General features: G+C 35.6%; 3 protein-coding genes and 1 non-coding gene across 4 annotated transcripts in view; 1 reads left to right on the plus strand and 3 right to left on the minus strand.

Annotated features, from left to right (window-relative positions):
* Positions 1–10: 10 nt before the first annotated feature.
* best4 (bestrophin 4) lies at positions 11–4944 on the minus strand. Its single transcript, XM_058749010.1, has 9 exons — positions 4793–4944; positions 4427–4521; positions 4107–4340; positions 2847–3001; positions 2669–2746; positions 2433–2588; positions 2270–2350; positions 2031–2167; positions 11–1396 (listed from the first exon to the last, which is right to left on the minus strand). The coding sequence occupies exons 1-9, from the start codon at positions 4942–4944 to the stop codon at positions 1108–1110; spliced, it is 1377 nt and encodes a 458-aa protein (XP_058604993.1). The 3' UTR covers positions 11–1107.
* LOC131533488 (small nucleolar RNA SNORA47) lies at positions 48–182 on the plus strand. Its single transcript, XR_009269129.1, has one exon. It is a non-coding gene; the product is annotated as a small nucleolar RNA SNORA47 (small nucleolar RNA).
* A 2352-nt stretch (positions 4945–7296) lies between the features above and the next one.
* On the minus strand, positions 7297–12751 carry si:ch211-106k21.5 (leucine-rich repeat-containing protein 26). Its single transcript, XM_058748903.1, has 2 exons — positions 12565–12751; positions 7297–10089 (listed from the first exon to the last, which is right to left on the minus strand). Exons 1-2 carry the CDS (start codon positions 12575–12577, stop codon positions 8903–8905), a joined length of 1200 nt encoding a protein of 399 aa, XP_058604886.1. The 5' UTR covers positions 12578–12751; the 3' UTR covers positions 7297–8902.
* A 927-nt stretch (positions 12752–13678) lies between these two features.
* The window catches only part of LOC131522959 (zinc finger protein GLIS1), a 35841-nt gene continuing 28726 nt past the window's right edge, over positions 13679–20793 (minus strand). The window contains exons 8-10 of the mRNA XM_058748864.1: positions 15434–15573; positions 14682–14789; positions 13679–14608 (exon numbers count right to left, since the gene is read on the minus strand). Of these exons, the coding sequence (XP_058604847.1) occupies positions 14499–14608; positions 14682–14789; positions 15434–15573 (358 nt within the window). The 3' untranslated portion in view covers positions 13679–14498. The remainder of the gene's footprint in view (positions 14609–14681; positions 14790–15433; positions 15574–20793) is intronic.

The raw sequence follows: 20793 nt of genomic DNA on the forward strand, positions 1-20793 counted from the left end.
ACTGGTGTTGCAATGACACTATTTTCAATCATACACAATTTATTGAAAGGAGGATTGAGAAAGTTAAGCAGCTGCTTTTGTTCTGCATTAACTGGTTATAACCTCCTAGAAAAAAAACACAAGTGCTAAAGTGCTGTTAATTGTCTGTATGAAGTAGTCATTGCAATACTTGTGTACATTTATTAATTACACATCTCTGCATGTAACATCCAACATGTTTTATTTTGAATGTTAAGCTTTGGAAAGTAATGGCATAATAGAATCCTAAATAAACTAATTTCAGATACAAGTAATAACTACAGATTATAATCTTTGGTTTATGCAGTTTTATGAAACTGGCTAATATATCAAGTATGAGAAATCATTATATATGATGTCAGTTTCTACGTTTTAAAATTTGAAGCTGTGTAAAATTAGTTAAAAAGAACAATTATATCTACAAATTAACTTCAATTAATAACTGCTGTTCATCATTAGTCACTGGATGAGTCAAGTAAGTTTACTGCCTTTCAAAGGTAGCTTCCTTTTTTAAAAAAAGTAAAAACAGTAATATTTTTGAATATAATTTATCCCTTGATGGCAAAACTGAATATTTAGCCAACATTATTCCAGTCTTCACTTCACATGATCCTTCAGAAATCATGCTAACATGATTTGGTGCTCAAGAAATTTATCAATGATATCAACAGTTGCACAGCTCCATATTTTTGTGGAAACCTTGATACATTTTGTCAAGATTTTTTAAAAGAACAACATTAGAAATCCTAACATTAAAATATCTTGGTAACACTTTATTTTAAGGTGTCCTTGTTATAAGAACAATAAATAATGCATAATTACATACAAGTAACCTTAAGACAAACCTAACCCTAGCCATATAGTACATGTAGTTCATTAATATTACTCAGTACTTAAATATATAATTACATTGTAACAAGGACATCTTAAAATAAAGTGTATTCAACTTCTTCACTGTCACATGAACTATTTAATGTTCCTTTAATGAACAAAAAAAATTCAAAATTGCAAGCAGGGATGAGGGTTCCTCTCATTCTTGAATGTACCAAAAATACATGCAAAGCAAAACCTGACTTGGTAGTTACACGTTTATTGCTCTTGGTTTACTTGTCCCATAGTTTCAGGTGACCCCAAGAGTTTATCTTGGCAGACGTGTTGGATAGTCGGGTGTTGTTGCTGCAGTGGTGATGGGATGCTGCTCTTGGAAGGCTGTTCAAGCCTTGAGCGCTCGCCCTTACATTTAGATCTGCAGCAAAGACATTGTTGCAAGTTCTTGTTCTTCTGCTTTTTTACTTTGTTTGTAGTTGGCCACACATTGATGGCAAGCATTTGTGTCTTGGGGGTTGGTAAAGGTTCCTCATTATCATCCTCAAGTATCCTAATAAATACAGAATACCGAAGTCAATAATGTATGAAATCGAAGAATAGTTCACCCGGAAATGAAAATGCTGTCATTAATTACTCACCCTCATTTCGTTCCAAACCCGTAAGACCTTCGTTCATCTTCGGAACACAAATTAAGATATTTTTGATGAAATCTGAGAGTTGTTTTGCTGTCTATGGAGGGCAAGAGAGCTCTCGGATTTCATCAAAAATATCTTAATTTGTGTTCCGAAGATAAACAAAGGTCTTACGGGTTTGGAATGAAATGAGGGTGAGTAATTAATGACAGAATTTCCATTTTTTGGGTTAACTAACCCTTTAAGAGAGTAAATCACAAGGATTAATAAATAAATTCACAATTTACAAGTTTCAAATATCAGTTTCCTCATTAAGGAAATCATAAAGTAATTGTATTTGATAAGAGATAACATTTGCAGTTAAACAAGAATCATATATCGCATACTTGGCCCATACTTTTGGTTATTTGTTAAAGTTAAGTGACCAACCATCTTACATGACTGGAATAATGATATAGCCTACAGTTTATTGAATGTTGGCGGTATTAAGATTACATTTGATGGGATTATGATGGATGAATTATGGATAGGTGTTACAGTCTGTCGTTGTACCTCATGTCATGCGTGGAACCCATGAAGACAGGCTTCATAGTAGCTGAAGGATATGAATGACCCTTATCCACCCAGTATTTGTCCTTCTCAAGGAGAGGAAGATTTTGATGCATGTCATCTACAGCTAGCATGGAAACCTAGATTAAATTAAAAGCATTGCCACGAGTGGTTATAATCCAACATGTGCATCCTTTGAAATGGATTTACTTATTGATTCATGTGTGTATTGATGTACTAACCTGAATGTTGCGATCTATGAGTTGGTTGGTCTCAAAATCATCGTCATCTTCTCCAAATGGGTTGATAATAAGTTCCCCTACCTTTAAGAACATGTATCCTTAATTTTAAAGAAATCAAACAAATTATGTAGTACAAAATATGCTCTTATACTAGCAACCATACCTTTAACCAACCAGCATAAAAGAAGAACTCCAGTAGAGTGAAAATGGGGACATAAAGGTCCAGATGAATTTTGTCTTCATCAGGTTTCTCAGGTTTTACAAACTGCCTCCCAATTAGGCAGAACATAAAGAAGGAGTACACAGCCACGGTCACTACCTGCATCCAAACAGAAGTAAGATGACCAGAAGTTAATACGGTGAGCTACACCCATGAAAGATCTGTCAGATGAGCTTCACCTGTGTGTAAACCAAGGGAATGCTGATCCAGTCATAGTGGAAGAGCATACTGCATTTTGATCTATAGTTATTCAGCTCCTGACAAAAGAGGAAGAAAGGGAGGAATTATTGTGCTTTTATGGCACATATGCATCATCTTGTTTAATCATCGTGCATCATCGTGTTTAAACACACTTACATCCATGAGCAGTCGCAAGGCTATATCATCTTTCACACGGCCTTCTTTTCTCGCTTGTGATGCCAGATTTGCAAACCATGCAAGTGGCATCCAGTATTTGTTGAAGTCAGAGTACAGATGGTTTAGTTTTTTGAGCTCATCTGTGGTCATGAATCCTGCAAAGTAATATGTCAAATAAATGCTTTCCAGATTGTAATTCTGACAAATTCACTGGTTTTGAATAAGACAATGACATGCTATGATAGATATATTCTTCGGAATCAAGTAAATTGCAATGGCACATACCATTGACTCAGTATTTCCTGCACCACTTCACCTCCAAGTCAAAAGAAATCATATTTTTCCTTAGTCTGCATTTAATGTAATGGCAAGAAATGTCTTTATATTCAGTTGTCCTTGCAAAAAACATACATGACCAGAGTAGTCTGATTTACACATCAATACAATGCAACTAGATTAGTCCGCTTCACAAATAAAAGATTCTTATGAGCCACTTCTTTTTACCAAATTAAAAACACAAAGTGACCAGACTTGGCAGCTTCACAAATAAATACCAACAAACACAGAACCTTACCCTAATGTTCCCATTTGGCAATTTTTGGGGAACCAAATAAGAGCATTCTGGGAAATGTTCTCCAAACTTACAGGGTTTTTTGAATTTACGTAATTAAAGAAAACTTTAACAACAGAGAACATTATATGTGTGTTTTCACAATGTTCTGAGAACTAAAAATTGTTAGCCGGGATGACTCTTATGAGCCTGTTATTAATGAATAAAAAAAAAAAACTAAAAAAACACATACAACACGACCCGAGTAGTCTGCTTCATGAACAACTGGCTCTTATGAAATGATCCTTTCTAGTGAATTAAAAATGTACAATGTCCATCCATTCTCCAAACCACATGTGAAGTAAAGTTCTCCAACAAATGACTCTTGGGCTGGTTCTTTTAGTGAATAAATCATAAATCCGAATTAGGTTTGAATCAGTCTAACAAATCCTTAACTGAATTAAATACATCATAACAGCTAATGAATCATTGTCTGACTCACTTACTGAACTGCAAGTTATAGCTACTTTCTGTGACTATATGTAGAAAGTTGTGTGTAAATAGCATTACTGAGTAGTCTGTAGAAATAATACCAATTCTATAGAAAGCAATGCAAAGGCTCCATACTTTATTAGAGATTTGTTAAACACCTCGAAAAGTAATCCAGTACTTCTATTCCTCCCAAACATTTTCAGATGTGAACTTCTTACCTGCCTCCACAATGTCCTCCAGAGTTGGGAATCTCTTGCGTACTCGTGTACTGATGGAGCGCAGGATGAGGACGGATGACAGGTTTGCATACCTCATCAGAGTTCTCCTCAGAAGACGGCCTCTTTCATCTGTGCCGTGGACATTCCCAGATATGACCATCATCAGGTTATCTGGCAGGGGAAAGCTTGTATACTGACCCCACCAACGCTGAAACGCCTGGGTGACATAGAACCCTAACAAGCACCACAGATCAGTTTAACTTGGTACAAGAAACCCAAAGAGTTAGTAATGTTGCTATGGTCAGAACATTTATGCTCACCAAGAACAAATGACATAGGGATGAGTTTCGCAAACTTGTTGCAATGGCGTGCAAGCCGCTCAAACACCTCTTGTTGTGTGTTATTGAGGACACACCTGTAAGATGCAACACTGAGTTTTTGACGGACAACATTTCTTCATGTGTGCACTTCAATAACCAAGGCCATTTATGTACTTTCTTTCTATTAAATATCACTTGCATTAAATTAGTTTTCTCTAACCTTAAAACATGGCCTTGTAGCATGTACTGTATTGGCATTACAAAAAGTGGCATCTTCTTATGACTTGGCACTCAAAACATTGCTCACTTGTAATTTGCTTTGGATAAAAAAAATGTGGATTATTAATGTTTTGAATGTCATGATACCTGTATAGAATACTGATGAAGCCGTACAGTAAACAGAAGACCAGGAATTCTCTGTACAGAAGCTTGTAAATGCTTCCTTTCCATCGGAAGAGTAACTTTGAGAAGCCTCCAAACTTAGCATTAGCCACCTTGAGCGTATAGGATACCGTCATGGTGGAATACTAGAAGAAAAAAAACTTGTAGAATTAAGACATTTTCACAATTCCGTGACACTTTATCATATAGAATAGTCTTATTTCTTTTGTCCTTACCTTAGTGTTTCAAGTTCGTCTTCTTTTAGAGAGAAAACACACCTCTTGTTTTCTCCTTTATATATCGGTCTTTAATGTGGAGCTATCAATCCATCCTGTGATTTATGGTTTGGGAACCCAGTTTAAAAGAACATGTTCATGGTCAATGTCAGTTTCACACAAGTCTCATCATTATGAATGATTACTGTGTGTTTTCCACAGTAATCAAAGTTATAATTTATGACTAGGCATTTATCACTTGATTGTGCATTTTCCAAATTATCTTTTAAGTTCTTTGTTTATAAAGAAACAACAAAAAAAATTTCTTTTCTTTTCACAGTGATTCCTTAGAAGAACCATTTTGGTTCCTCAGAGAACCTTTAGTGAACAGTTCCAGTAAAAGAACCACTTTTCATCTTAGTGCGAAGAACATTTTAATGATCTGAGGATCCTTTTGTGCAATGGAAAGGTTTTTTTGTGGAACCATAGATGCCACTAAAAAAACAAACAAAATTTTGTGTGATGCATGTTAATATTAATATTTAATTCTGGATGCAGCATATGCATAAAACCTGAATTTCCTTAAAGGCCTTAAGCTGTAAGTAATTATAATAGTAGATGATATGAAGTGCAAACATATTTTGTGTTATAAATCCTCTTTCATGTCACCATTATAAAACCATTCTCATGTGAACTGCTCATCGATTAAAAACACCCAAAACAAGTTATTTTAAAACCAGTGATGCTTTATATCCAAACAAACAACCTAATTAAGGGAAAAGAGATCATTTGCTCACACTGCTGTTATACAGAATATATCCATCTACAATAATTTCTATCTATCTACAGATTTTCAGCAAACATTAGGGGGCAGTAGACTATAAGGAAAAGAAAATACGGAGTTACTCCAGTTTAGGAGGCCATCACAACACTTCAATTCACTTCATACAAGCAGAACACCCCTTCCCTCCCTTGTTAGATAAAGCAAACGCTTGATCACATTTTTTCAAAACCCAGACTTCCCCTTGAGGCATTGTTTACATATCCTGTTTTCCAGCTGAATTCAATAGGTAAGAAGGATCATGATAACATTTTCTAGATATCTACACTGTAAAAAGTGAAAGTTGACTTAACTTAAAAAATTTAGGAAACCCGTTGCCTTAAAATTTTTAAGTAAATGATAATTTAAAAAATAAGTTAATTGAATTGTCAAGTTCACTTAACTTTTTTGAAAAAATTATGTACTTAATAATTTTAAGGCAACGGGTTTCCTCAATTTTTTTAAAGTTAAGTACATAATTTAAAAAAAAAAAGTTAAGTGAACTTGACAATTCAATTAACTTATTTTTTTAATTATGTACTTAATTTTAAGGCAACGGGTTTCCTCAATTTTTTTAAGTTAAGTCAACATCACTTTTTACAGTGTATTATACGTGTAAAACGCCTCAAGACAATAGTCAAATATATATATATATATATATATATATATAATTTATTTAAAAATTTACAAATGCATCTTTAAAAACAATAATATATAATCACTTTAACAAATTATCGTTCAAAAACTTTTTATTATAAAAATCTCTGTTGAGGGGCTTGAAGTGGTTATTCAGGAAACTATTTTACATTTTTGTTTTAGCAAACCCTTTCTAGTAATCACTAAATTAATGTCTTTGCTAAAAACTGCAAAACTTTGACAATTATTTATATGCTATGAATTAGGGGGCATGTCCATAAATGCAGTGATGGCTTAAATAACTCGATTGTTCTAAAAGAATAAGCTTCTGTTCTCAGTTATAATTGTGTCTGTTCAGGCACGCTTTAAAAATAGAAATTTCACAACTGTAAAGTGCTCACAGAGCCCAAAATATAACACTCTGTCCCACAGCAGGGCAGGTAGAGACGCCTGTGAGGCCATTACAGCGCTGCAGGTTTAACTGGACGGAGTAACCCAATGCTATAATTACAAACTCCCACACAGGAGGAAATCAGAGCTAGCTTTCTATTACTGCTGAGTGATTTCAGCCGCTAATGAATGGGCTGGGTCATTATGGGGACACAGAAGCAGATCTTGTGAAGGCCAGTGTGAGACTCTGGAAGGGCTATATTCATTTCATACTTGGTCCCTTAGGATTGAGTGTAATTAATTTTTTTATAAATGTTTTCACAATTTCAGTTAAACAACCAATGATTAGAACCTGTGGTCCAATTAGCTAACACTGAAAGAGTTAAAAATCTGTCTCAAAAACCATGCAAAACAACAATTATGTGAAAAAGCATTTATTTGAAGCCAACAATGAAATATAATTTCTCATTTTCAGGATTGTTTGATGTCAAGTTATCATAATAAATTCATACAGAAAGTCCAGTGTAACTCGTATGCACCCAAGATTACAAAAACTGTATTTTGTTCAGTGTTGTTTGACCATCACTCTTTTCTGACCTTGTTGCTGCTGACCTTAGAAATTGTACTAGGTTTGTTCTGTCGTTATGTCATATAGACATGGATAGTATTATTACTTATATACTGTTATAGTATTTATTTTGAATTATTATTATTAGTTTTCATTTTCATTTTAGTTGATGTTTCATGTACTTCTGTCATCTTTATTAGTTTTTTTAATATTACCGTTTAGTTTTAATTTATTTTTATTTCAGTTTTAGTCATTAGTACTTCAGCTTAAACCTATTTTATTTCATTATGCCAAGGCAACATCTCTCATTTTCATTTAAGTTTTTAATGTTTTAATTTTTGATTTAATTTCAGCTTGATTTCAATTAGCGAAAAGACAGTCATTACCTAGTCATTTTCTAGGTAAAAGTTGAGTGTTACTTGTTCTGAATGGTGCGCACAACCGCTCCTGCTTTATTTAGGCTTTCCAATGAAATCTGCTTGTGTTAAAGTCAGTCTGATCTTATCTGAAAGCCCCTTCATTTCAGTATAGCCGTTTCTGTTTATTTGATTATACAAGTTTTTAACTCACTAAAAATACATTAATTATTAACAAAGCCAAAATAATGATTACATCAGCTGTGGCCATCTGTTGAAACAGGCTAGATACTATCGACTAAAATAATCACTGTTTTCAACATTCACATAGTTACATAAACAGTAACCCTCCAAAATTCTGTGTAGGAGAGAAATGTTAGTCCATCATACATCAAATTTGAGCAGATTTGATAACTCAAGATAAAGACCAGAGGCTGAACTGTGGTTCTGTTTAATGTTCTCTTGCTCTCCTACTGTTACTTTTCCTCTTCATGATAATATGTAAGCTGTATGTGACACCAAATACATTTTACATCGACTCTAAACACTATAACTGAATGTGAAACACAAAGTAATATTACAATAATAAAACTTCCCATCTAAATTACAGTAAAGGACGAAGATATAAACATCTCAATATAATGAAAATATCCAGGCGACAGCTATATGATAGCTTATCTTGGCAACAGACGGAGTCTGCAAACAGCTCCATTTGACACTTTATCAGTACAGTAATTCATTCACGTTGTATGCAAAAGTAATGGCTTCACACGGCACAGTGACTTCCTTTAACAGCAACATTTGCAACCAAAGGGGAAACATCCTTACTGAAGGTGCCGTCACATTAGCAACATTTCAGCAAACTTTTGTGTGCAAAAAACTGCTTTGTGTTGGTCAGCGAGGCAAGTTGTGATCAACATGAGCAGTCGGTATCACCTTCACACAAAACTCCTCTTCTTCTTTGCAGATTCTTATCGGAATGACTGGATTCGCCCATGAAATTTCACCAAGAAAACGGTAAATGTGTCTTCACCTTCAGACTTCCCAAAACTCCAGTGTACTTGCTAGCATCTCTGAGTATGTCAGTCAAACGCACCATTTCCTTTACCGTCACGAGAGGTCCACACTCTCATACTCTCCATGATCGGAGTCCTCGATTTCAATCCCGGGAACCAGGCTGTAGTATTCAGTAGACTGGGTCAGGTACGCTTTCTCCCGATTGGCTGAGTCCTTCATCACTTCACTCACACTCACCGTGTCCAGGTCCTGCTTTCCCGCAGTCCCTTCTGTGGAGCAAGTGGACGGCGGAGGGGCCAGAGAGTCCACAGAGCCCAGTTTGATCTCCACCTCCTCATAAATATCCCGAGTGCTGCCCAACAAGTTGGATGAGGGCTGAAGCATCAGCTGGTTCTTCAGTATGACCTCCTTTCCACCGTCTACAGACACTACTGACTCCCCGGTTGGCAGCTTGGCATGTGGCCACCGTCCGTTGCAATGGGAGTTGTTGGATCTTTTGCGAGTTGGGCTGAACGATGAGCTGTCTTTCCTCCTCTTCTTCCTCCCACAGCACCAGCAGAGCACCAAACTGAGGAGGAGGAACAGGGGAAGCAGGATGAAGAGAGCGGTCAGGTTGGCCAAATGGCACACGTCACTTGTCTGCAAGGACCAAACAGTCCGTCCTGCGAGATTCTGAGGAGCAGCACAGGTCAGATTACCTACAAGGTCCTCAAGGCTGCTGGAGTTGATGTGTGGACCGCCTTGAAGGCCCTCCAACAGCGAGCATGTGCAAGCCCAGGGGTTTCCGATGAGCTCCAGACGCTCTAGCGAAGGCTTAAGCACTGAATGAGGCAGAGCGCTCAGCTGGTTCCATCCTAGGATCAACGCTCGCAGTTTGTCCGAGCTCTGCAGAAACTGCTCGGGCAGATTCTTTAGATGATTCAATCCCAGATCAAGCACTTCCAAACTATAGGCTTTAGCAAGGAAGTCATCTGGCAGAGATGTCAGTCTGTTCTGGCCAAGATACAGCTCCCTCAATGAACTGACAGCATCACTGTGATCAATGTGACTGATGTTACAGTTACTCAGGTCCAAAACCTGCAGGTGTGTTTGCGACAAAAAAGCCGCCCAGGGAACCTGATTGAATGTGGATCCTGAGTAGTTCAAGCAGCAAGTGTCATTGGGTACCTGAGATGGAAAGTGAGACAAAATGCTGGCAGATGGACACTCGCATTCCTTTGCGCTTCCATCAGTCGCATGCAGCATTTGGAGAATCCAAAACCAGCATAAAAAGACGAGTCCTGTAACAAAAACACAAAAACAAAAGTACTAATGTTTACAAATCCTCATAAAAATACTGAACTAATAAGATGATTTTATTGTATTATGTGTGCCATCACATTTACTTAACATCACATTCACATTTTTCTGTGGGAAATCCTGGTTCATTCAATTATTTTCAGTAATTTTATTTTCATTTTTAAATATTATCGAATCATTTTTAAATTTTATTTTGTTTGTAGTGGGACAGCTATTTTTATAAAGTATTGTAATATAATTATTATATATTTTTAGAAAAATATAAATGATATTTATAATTATGAATTAAGTGATATATAAATCATATAATAATATGTATATAATTTATAATATATATTATAGAAGTAATATCTAATTTGTTATAATATATTCATCTTTTTGTTTACTGGCTTTTATTTCATCATAAGGAAATGGGTGATCTATCTTGTAAATATACAATAAATATATAACACAAATGTTTAAACGGTAGTGAGGTTTAGGGTGGAGGACTCAAAAGGTTGTCAATTATATTGATACGGTCAATAATATTGAACGTTTCAATGTATATCAAAGACGATAAAAGATGCTGACAAGTCAGACCACTAAAACAAACAGTCAACCAACAAATGACTTCTATCTGATTCTACATCTTAAGAGTGAAATATCACATGCGCTCTTATTACATCCTCTCTCTTTCTGTTATGTTCTAGCTTGACCTCCAGGGATCTGCTCGCTCAGGTTGAGCAGCATAGCAACATGGCTCGGGCTTGGGCACTGTTGTCATTTGTGTGGGAGTTGGCATGGTGAAGAGGGGAGTCGGGGATCAGGAGTCCACACTTCACAGAGAAACATCTTATCTGGCAACCATGCAGCTCACGGTTGGTTGGGAACTGAACAAATATAGGCTATCACTCACATCCTTTGATGGCCGAGTAACAATAAGTGCTTTGCTGTTCATGTGTAATACAATTTCTGAAGCTATGAAAACATAAATATATGCACAGATTAGTGACAGTGATCGCTGCCTGCATGTACAACAATATATCCTTAAAAAAACTATTGCTAAAAGCGAATTCTTCTTCTGTTGTCTTGAAGAGAACTTTGCTCCAATATCTTTTCCTCTGCTGTGCAGAGGACTGTACATGTTTTCGTTCCCCCGCAAGTATAGGCCTGGCATCAGACTTTCCTGATGTAAACAATGGGAGTGGAATGTGCAAACCCCCTGACAACACAGACTATCCACATCAGGAATGAGGGATGAGGAACCAGGCCAATCCAACCTTGCATTCAATACTGCTGAAACACTCATTTTAGTTCAGATATCATCAACTGCTATTTGTTTACCCAACACCGGCCTAAAGATTTTCTGTGTCATCTGCACCAGTGACGAACATCATGAATCTAGACTATTACAAATGAACCTTGTAATGAAGTAATGATAGGTTATGGAGTATCACCGTTTTGAGATTTGATGTCCACACCCGCATTAAGTCCTAATGTGCTTTAAATTCTTTATTTTAAGTAGCCTAATACCATTGGAGAGAAACAATACTGGCTTAAGTTCAGCAAGCAAGCCCTAACAAAACAATCACCTACATTTTGATCTCTCTTACATGCACACTGGTTTGTTTTTCCAATCACGATGGAAAATTTTCATCAACTTCTATTGTTTGATAGGCTAGTGAGCTAATGATATTTTCTACCCCGTAAGCCTACACTGGACCATCACAGAAACCTTGACCCAAACAAACAACTAGACCCTTTTGGCCATGACTGTGTCCTTTTTTAAACTAATTATTAATAAAACAATTCCTGTCTTTGTGAGGAGAGAGGAGCTGAGGGATTCAATCGTTTATTATTTGTAGATGTAACTGGACTAGTCCTGAAAATATAAATGACTAAACATTAGGGCCCATAAAAATGAGATCTGTGGAATAAAGAAACTTTTTTTTTTAGACCATGAGTGTCATTTTGGCTGATTGAGTTATCCATAGCCTATATTGTGCAAGGAAGATCAATTCTTTGAGGTTAAAGGTACAATTGGAGCAAGGTTTGTTCCAACTAAACAGTAAGGAAAGGGGGTATGTTATATATGATATGCATACTAAATAAAAGTTTTCTAATGATTTAAAGCGATGGGTATGATCAAACCTATCCTACATGATCTCATGGCAGAACAATGTGCACTGTTACACCCAGTTCCAGCAGTTTCCTCTCAGATAGCGGATCTTTTATTTTACTCGAGCGCAAATTCACAATACTGCTTAACGTCATAAAACAACAATAAATCAATACAAAACACAAGCCGATTACGACTGCAAAGCAGAAACGGTCAAGACATGTATTATTCATAAACTATTGGCTGAAACAACTCTCTTCATGCAGCCTACAAAGTTGTTTTTTTTACTTTTACTAAAATTCATACAATGTGTGCAATCGTACCGGAGCAACAGTAAAGTGTTAGAAGTGCCGCTTACCTTCACGTGTCATTATTGTGAGCTGTTGGTGGAGCTGTCATTCATTCAGAAGCGCTTAGAGCAGCAGTCCCATCGCTCTCCACTGTACAGTCTGTGTGTGTGTGTGTGTGTGTGTGTGTGTGTGTGCGCGCGCTGGGTGTGTCCTGAATCTGATCAACACACCGGCTGGAATGTGGAAATTCTGCTTCCTGTGTGTGTGATGCAGAGGGAAAGTGTGCGAGTGAATACAGCGAGGGAAAGAAACTTACCTGGCGAGGCAGACCTCCGTCTTTCATACTGTGGGGTCTGAGCCCCTTAGAATTTTAGGGAGGGGCGACTTTTAAAATTGTAACGTTATATTAATTTTACATATAACTAGTCTATATAGGAGGATGCTAATTTCAACAGCATTTTGAAACGACGTTCCAGTTAACGCAAAAGTTAGATAAAAGTCCACAAAGACGCTCGCATAACAACAACAGGCGTACTATGTAAATTATGAGTATATATCACTTTACAAATAGCCTACATTTTTGTATATTATTTACCTCTTTAAAAGAGGTGGCATTTACTTGTTCACGGCGATGAAATTTATGTTTTTACTGGTATAGGCTAGTGCTTTTCGTAATCTTTGTTGTTTCATAGCAACTTTACATAAAATCGCGCTTAGCCGGTTTTAAAGCACACAGTGAGCAAGTAAAGATATTAATCATTTTAAATACCGTACGCTGACAAACAACTTAAGCAATAATATAATAACAAGAGCTGGTTTTTAGCAATAAGTAAACCTAAACTACCGTTGGATCAGAAAAAAAAAGGGACAGAATTTTCAGGCGTTGTATTCGACTTAACCACATGATGGCAGCATTCTTCTTGTGGTAGTTTCTTCGTTTAGCCTGCAGACGATCATTTCAAGGTCAAACACCTGGAAAAACCTGGACAGACAGACAGACACAGACAGACACAGACAGACAGACAGACAGACAGACAGACAGACAGACAGCTAGACAGACAGACAGATAGACAGACAGACAGACAGACAGACAGACAGATAGATAGATAGATAGATAAAAACAGCGGGATGCTCTTTTTTCTTAGATTTTCTCTAATTTAATTGAGAAAGAATGCAAAATGGTACATCATATGATGTGATACTGACATCACATATATGTGACCCTGGACCACAAAACCAGTCTTAAGTAGCACAGGGTATTTCTGCAGCAATAGCCAACAATACATTGTATGGGTCAAAATTATCGATTTTTCTTTTATGCCAAAAATCATTCGGAGATTAAGTAAAGATCATGTTCCATGAAGATATTTTGTATTTCTTACCGTAAATATATCAAAAACTTTTGTTTGTTTGTTTGTTTAGTAATATGCATTGCTAAGAACTTCATTTGGACAACTTTAAAAGGCAATTTTGTCAATATTTTGATTTTTTTGCAGATTTTCCAAAAGTTGTATCTCGACCAAATATTGTTCTATTCTAACAAATTATACATCAACGGAAAGCTTATTATTATTATTATTATGCACATGCTTATTTATCATTTTAATAATAAAAAAAATTGACCCTCATGACTGGTTTTGTGGTTCAGGGTCACATATGAGATAGAATAAAATGCTTAAAAATACAACAAAACAAAGAAATTTCATGTTACCAACTCAATGTAAACAGCATCTCTCATCAACAACAAAACAAAGAGAAAATTACAGTGTCTATTTAACATCAAAACATAAGGCTGCAACATCATCATCATCAGTGCCCGATCTGAGGAGTTTCTCTGATCTTTCTCTGACGTGCTGCTCCAGGAATCTTTCAGAGGACGTTGCTTCACACAGTTCTCTTTAAAGAGCCTTCATTCAGAGCTGCACTTCCTCAAAGGCCCATGCTTTCATGTCATTCCTGCGCTGCTGCTCTCAGGTGCAGTGGGCCAAAGGTGTGTCTCAATCTACAGAGAGCAGATCTGACTGAGGCAGCGCTCATAGATCCCAACTGGAACAGGACAGGGAGGGGGGCAATTCCCACTAACTGACTGTATGTCCTGGGACAGGCTGTAGCCTGCCAACAAAGAAAGAGTTGGCAGAATTGAACCAGAGATAGAGGCAAAGAGCTGACATAAACTGACACTTACCAGAGGAGTTCATACACGTAAAAGGAAATCCATTTTGGTCAAAATTATGTAGATCATCTCTTCCATTGCTGGAAATCTGCTCAACTCGATTAAAAGTGGCCTGAAAAACTAGACACAGACACAGAAAGTACAGAATTAGCTAAAGACATTTTATTGCTGTTTGATACTTCATATTAGTTTATATTCCCCCAATAAAAAACATCTTTTTAAAATTAAATCACCTCAATATTTAATTAAAGGATTTATGGAGCATCCAAAAAAATTCACATTTTGTTTACAAACGGGTCTAATCATCTTTTTTCCTGCTGAGACCCAGTTAACATGCACATGGATCTGATTAAATTATCTAATTTAGTGGTTTTCGAGCTGTCGTCGAACACTGATTTAACAGAGCCAGATTTAAATCATTACCACTTGTTATTATAAACTAACCACGTAGACAATGGGAAACAAGCAAATGCAACTATAAATCTTTAACAGCAACAATGAGCCTCTTCATGAAATGCTCTGTGTTCCCGTAAATGAAGGCCTTCCTGAAACAGGCTGTAAAATCAGTTGAAGGAGGTATTTGTCCCAGACTTACTTTGCTGACTAACGCTGCTGCGTTTTGTAAAGTTAATGCATATTCCAGCATTAGTGCCAACAAGTTGTCAGTTTGCGGAAATATTGGGAGTATAAAACAGCAGAGTGAAGAATGCCTTGCACCATTTTTTTTTAACATTAATGAAGGTAATACAGAATAGCTTTCTTACCGTGGTGATTTATTGGTACTTCATGAAACATCTGGTTGAGTTTTTGATGTGGGTTTGGAAAGGAGCTGTGTTTGTCAGAGACAGACTGGACCTCATTGGTACCACTGACCAGGTTGATTCCACAAACCAGTGGAGAAAGTCTGAAATAACCCAGCAGCTGCTTTTAAATTCATGCATTCATGTCCATAATCATGCACTAAACTTCCCTTAAATTATTTATTTAATGGCCTTTAATGCTCTACAACAATTTATAAAGTTATTTACTTACAGGATTCAAGGTTACATGAATTCAATTATTTTTTTCAGTATTTATGGATTAAATATATTTAAGTATATGAAATATACTGGTATAAAGTGTATATATATGCATACAGTGCCCTCCACTAATATTGGCACACTTGGTAAATATGAGCAAAGGCGGCTGTGAAAATAAATCTGCATTGTTTAAACTTTTGATCTTTCATTCAAAAAAATTCACAAACTTTTAAGCTATCATTGAAGTAAAGCAATTGAAAGTGAGTGTGTGTGTGTGGGGGGGGGGGGTCTCATTGTGAAATAAATTATTACAACGTCCTTTTCCCAAGATGACAGCTCTGAGTTTTCTCCTATAATGCCTGAAGAGTTTGGAGAACACTTGATAGGAGATCAGAGACCATTCCTTCATACAGAATCACTCCAGATCCTTCAGAATCACAGATTCTTCTCTTCAGTTCACCCCACTCATATTCTGTAGGGTTCAGGTCAGAGGACTGGGACAGTTATGGTAAAAGATTTATTTTGTGCTCAGTGACCCATTTTTGTGTTTATTTTGATGTTTGTTTTGGATTGTTGTCCTGGTGGAAGATCCAAACACGGCCCATTCTAAGATTTCTAACAGAGTCAGTCAGGTTTAGATATTTTTATCTGTTGTTATTGGACAGAATCCATGATGCCATGCATCTGAACAAGATGTTCAGGACCTCTGGCAGAAAACAGGCCTTCAACATTAAAGATCCAGCAGTATATTTAACCGTGGACATGGGGTACTTTTTTATCCCTGTTTGTACTGAACTCATCTGGTGGGTTTGCTGCCAAAAAGCTCATTTTTAGTTTCATCTGACCATAGAAGCCAGTCACATTTGAAGTTCCAGTAGTGTCTGATAACTGAATATGCTGGAGTTTGTTTTTGGATGAGTGAGGAGAATTTTTCTTGAAACCCTCCCAAACAACATGTGGTGATATAGGTGCTGTTTGATAAATATATTTTTTAGGTTTCTGACCCCAAGATTCAACTAATCTCTACAATTCTCCAGCTGTGATCCTTGGAGAGTCTTTGGCCACTCAAACTCTCCTCCTCATAGACACACATCCTCTTCCAGGCAGATTTGTAACATCTTTAGTTAATTGGAACCTCTTAATTATTTCCCTGATGGTGGAAATGTGGATGTTCAATGCTTTAGCTCTTTTCTTACAGCCACTTTCTATTTTGTGAAGCTCAACAATCGTATGCACATCAGAACTACATGGTTTTACTCGTTGTGATGGATAATTAAGGGAATTTGGCCTTTGTGTTCCTCATATTCATAATCCTGTGGAACAGGAAGTCATGGCTGGACAAACGCATGCTCCTAGTCACCCTGGTGTGCTAAAAAAAATGTAAATATGAATGGGAATATACTTCAGAGATATTTTACTCATAAGAATTTCTAGGGGTGCCAATAATTGTGGCCAAGATTGGAGAAAAAAAAAAAAGATTTCATCATGAGAATTTCTCCCCACTTTCAATTGTTTTACTTCAATGAAAGTTTAAAATTTTGTGAATATTTTGAATGAAAGATCAAAAGTATAAACAATGCAGATTTATTTTCACAGCCGCCTTTGCTCATATTTGCCAATATTAGTGCAGGGCACTGTATGTATATATATATAAATTTTATATATATTTTATAAGAATATTTTACAACCATTTATTTATTTAGAGAATTAGATCATCCATATTTATAGATTTATAGATATTATATCAAGAATATATATCTTATAAAAATTCAAATTCTTTTCTATTTATTTTATTATTTAAATTTTTCTACATTCTATTCTATTCTATTCTATTCAATTCTATTCTATTCTATTCTATTCTATTCTATTCTATTCTATTCTATTCATTCTAGTGCATGTCAAATTCAGCCAAGATTCCTCAGGGAAAAAAAAAAAAAAAAACTCAAAAGACTGCCTCACACAACAACAACAACAACAACAAAAACAGTTCACATACAAACTGTACTTAAAAGTTGTGGTTATGAATAATATATTACTCCAACTACGTAGAGATCAGTAACCGATGAAAGAATGTTACTATTCATTCCTCTTGAGAGCCCAGCACAGGCTGTAACTCAGAGGGACTCACAGAAAGCCAGCAATGAAGCATCATGATGCACTTTATGTGGAGCACTGTGTTCATTTAAATGATGTGGTCCCTTACAGAGAGGCCCGAGGGTGTTCAGCCCTTTTGTGTTATTCATCAGCATTGGAGATGATTTTGTCAAAATAACTCATATCTGCTTAAACAGAGCTACATCCCAGTGAAAACTAACCAGTCATTATTAGATACTCAGAGAAAAATAGTTGTCTTTAAAATTGGGACAATTCTTCCACTAAATTTGATCATCTCATCTAATTTAAACATTGTGCTATGGTATAGATACCCTACAGTAAACTGAGAAAAGCATTCATTCATTCAAGCTTTAAAAGAGACAATATGGAACAGCTACAAGATTTCATTACACATTCAATATACAATATATGCACAACTTTGATAATATAAATGACATGACACTGTTGATGAGTTGTGGTACTCCAAAAATATAATTTTACATCTGCACTTTTTTTTTTTTTAACATTTATAGAACTATAATATAATATAAATATAATAATATATAATTTTTATATAGTGATTTTATATAAAATTGACACATTTCAGGAGAAATATTTCTATTTGTTAAAGGTATTTTTGTTAGGTAGACCTATATAATGGGGTCTTTCCAGTGATGTGTAATAATTAAGTTATTATTTAATTTGTTTCATTATATTTCATTACATTATAATGCTATTTTGTTGACGTTAATGTTTATATTTTGCATTTTTGTTTTGTTTCATTACATTATAATGCTATTTTGTTTACGTTAATGTTTATATTTTGGATTTTTGTTTTATTTCATTACATTTCATTATGTTATTTTGTTTATGTTAATGTTAATACTGTTATTTTGTAATCTTGTAATTTTTTTTTGTTTTAGTTGATTTTATTACATTTAAGTTTTTAATTTTTTATGTTTTATCTATCTAATTTATTATTTTACTGCTCTTATTCATTTAAAGATTTTGACATTGTTTTGTACATGTGTACAGGACCAGGACCGTTTAATTTGGTTTTCTTTATACTCAAATTGTGGGGTGGGTAAAATTTTAAAACTGGCGAAAAGAACACAAAATCCATCTTGTGCCTGGTAGTGCTGTGTCCTATCACAGGGCTTCAGAGTATAAGTGAGGCAGATAAGTGCTGTGTGTGTGTGTGTGTGTGAGAGCCCTGCAGCGCTGCCATGTGTGTGGAGCAGAGGGCTGTGTCCCAATAGAGCGGCTGTCAGCACAAAACTCAGAAAACAGCTCCACTCTTCATATTTTCACAGCGAGCCTCTCTATACACACTAATCGCAGCCAGCTGCCCGTACGCACCCTTAGGCTGGAATGAGAGGAATCTTTCATGCAGCGTTTAAAAATCCCAATTTACCCATCACACTGATCTTCCTCTTGGTTGACAGTGTGTTATTTTCAGCCAGCACACTGCAGTGAAAGAGAGCTGCTTAAAGACGTTTGGGTAAGGTATCCTGTCATGTTTGAAGAGCTCATTAAATAAGTGAATGAAATGACTCAACTTTACAGGGCAGGAACTTTCATCTTGGAAAACATTTTATGGATCCAACAGTCCTCCTTTTAAACTCACAGGTGAAAGAAAAGTTATTACTACTACCAATGATTGCTTTGACTACTAAAGGAGCACCAAAAGCACCTTAATGCATCATTAAGTCATCATACTTATTTAAAAACAGCAGGGACACAATAAATGTTTAAGTGAATTGGGCAGGAAAAATATATTGCCAACTTGCCAATGATCATTTTTAGATTTAGATTTAATACTCGTCCATGAGCATTTTTAGATTTATGAACATCAATATTTTAGGTTACATTTAAGATTTAATGGTCCATAAGCATTTTCACGTTTATAAACATCAAGATTTAATGTTAAAAAAGGGTTAAATATAGGGTGACTTCTTGAAAGAAGCTTTCATACGTCATAAATAAGCTTTAAATATTATTTGATTAAAAATACAGTGAAAACACTAATACTGCAGAAAAAAATACTACCGTTTTCTATTTGAATATAAAGTATTTTAAGCTGTAAGTTGAATTTTCAGCAGCCATTACTCCGATGTCTTATTAACATTTCTTATTATTATCAGAATGTTGAAAACAGATGTGATGCTTAATATATTTGCAAAAACTTTTTTCAGGATTCTTCAATTAATAAAAAGATCAAAAGAACAGCATTTGTTTGAAACAGAAATCTTTTTAACTGTCAATTTAATGTGTTCTTGCTAAATAAAATAAATATTTTATTTTACATAATCTTGCTGCATGGTAGAATATAAATTTTTTAGTTTTCAATAGTTCATTTTAAATGGTGACATGATATACGAATTTTTAAAAGTACAAAAAAGTCCTATTTAGTATGATAAAACTGCATGCATATAAATAATAAAATCGCCACAAGGCATGTCTCATACATTCTAATGTAAGCATATATCAAATAGAATGATTCTTTTAATATAATGGCTAATAACTGATAAAAGACTAAATGATAACATCTGATAACTGCTTTAAAAGAAAGTCCATCAGCATTCACGCACATTTACACAAAAATGAACCACAGATCACTCAAAATCTCACATTTCATAACAGGGTTTTGAAATAACAACAATACTCAGTAAGCAAAGTCTACTAAATGCTTGCTTTCTGCCAAATACAACAAATTTTGCAATGGGATCAGGTTCTGATGACAGGAGTTAGGAAAGACAATTTAGTTATAAAATGTAGAATATCATTAAAATCGAGCTTTCTGTTGTGGGACCACAAACCCAAGCCTTCAGTGTTTCTGTCACACAGTCAAGCGTAGGATGGCTGGCAACCGAGAGTGTGCGTGAAGTGTTAAGTAGGTTCTGGTGATATGTTTTGTTATTTGATAAAACACATTTCCTGTTTACAGCCACGGAGCTTGCTGCGCTGTTTTTTTGTCACATCACCTCAAGAGTAATTGTTGTTTACACAAA

The sequence above is a fragment of the Onychostoma macrolepis genome, chromosome 02 (assembly GCF_012432095.1).
Source record: "Onychostoma macrolepis isolate SWU-2019 chromosome 02, ASM1243209v1, whole genome shotgun sequence".
NCBI lineage: Eukaryota > Metazoa > Chordata > Actinopteri > Cypriniformes > Cyprinidae > Onychostoma > Onychostoma macrolepis.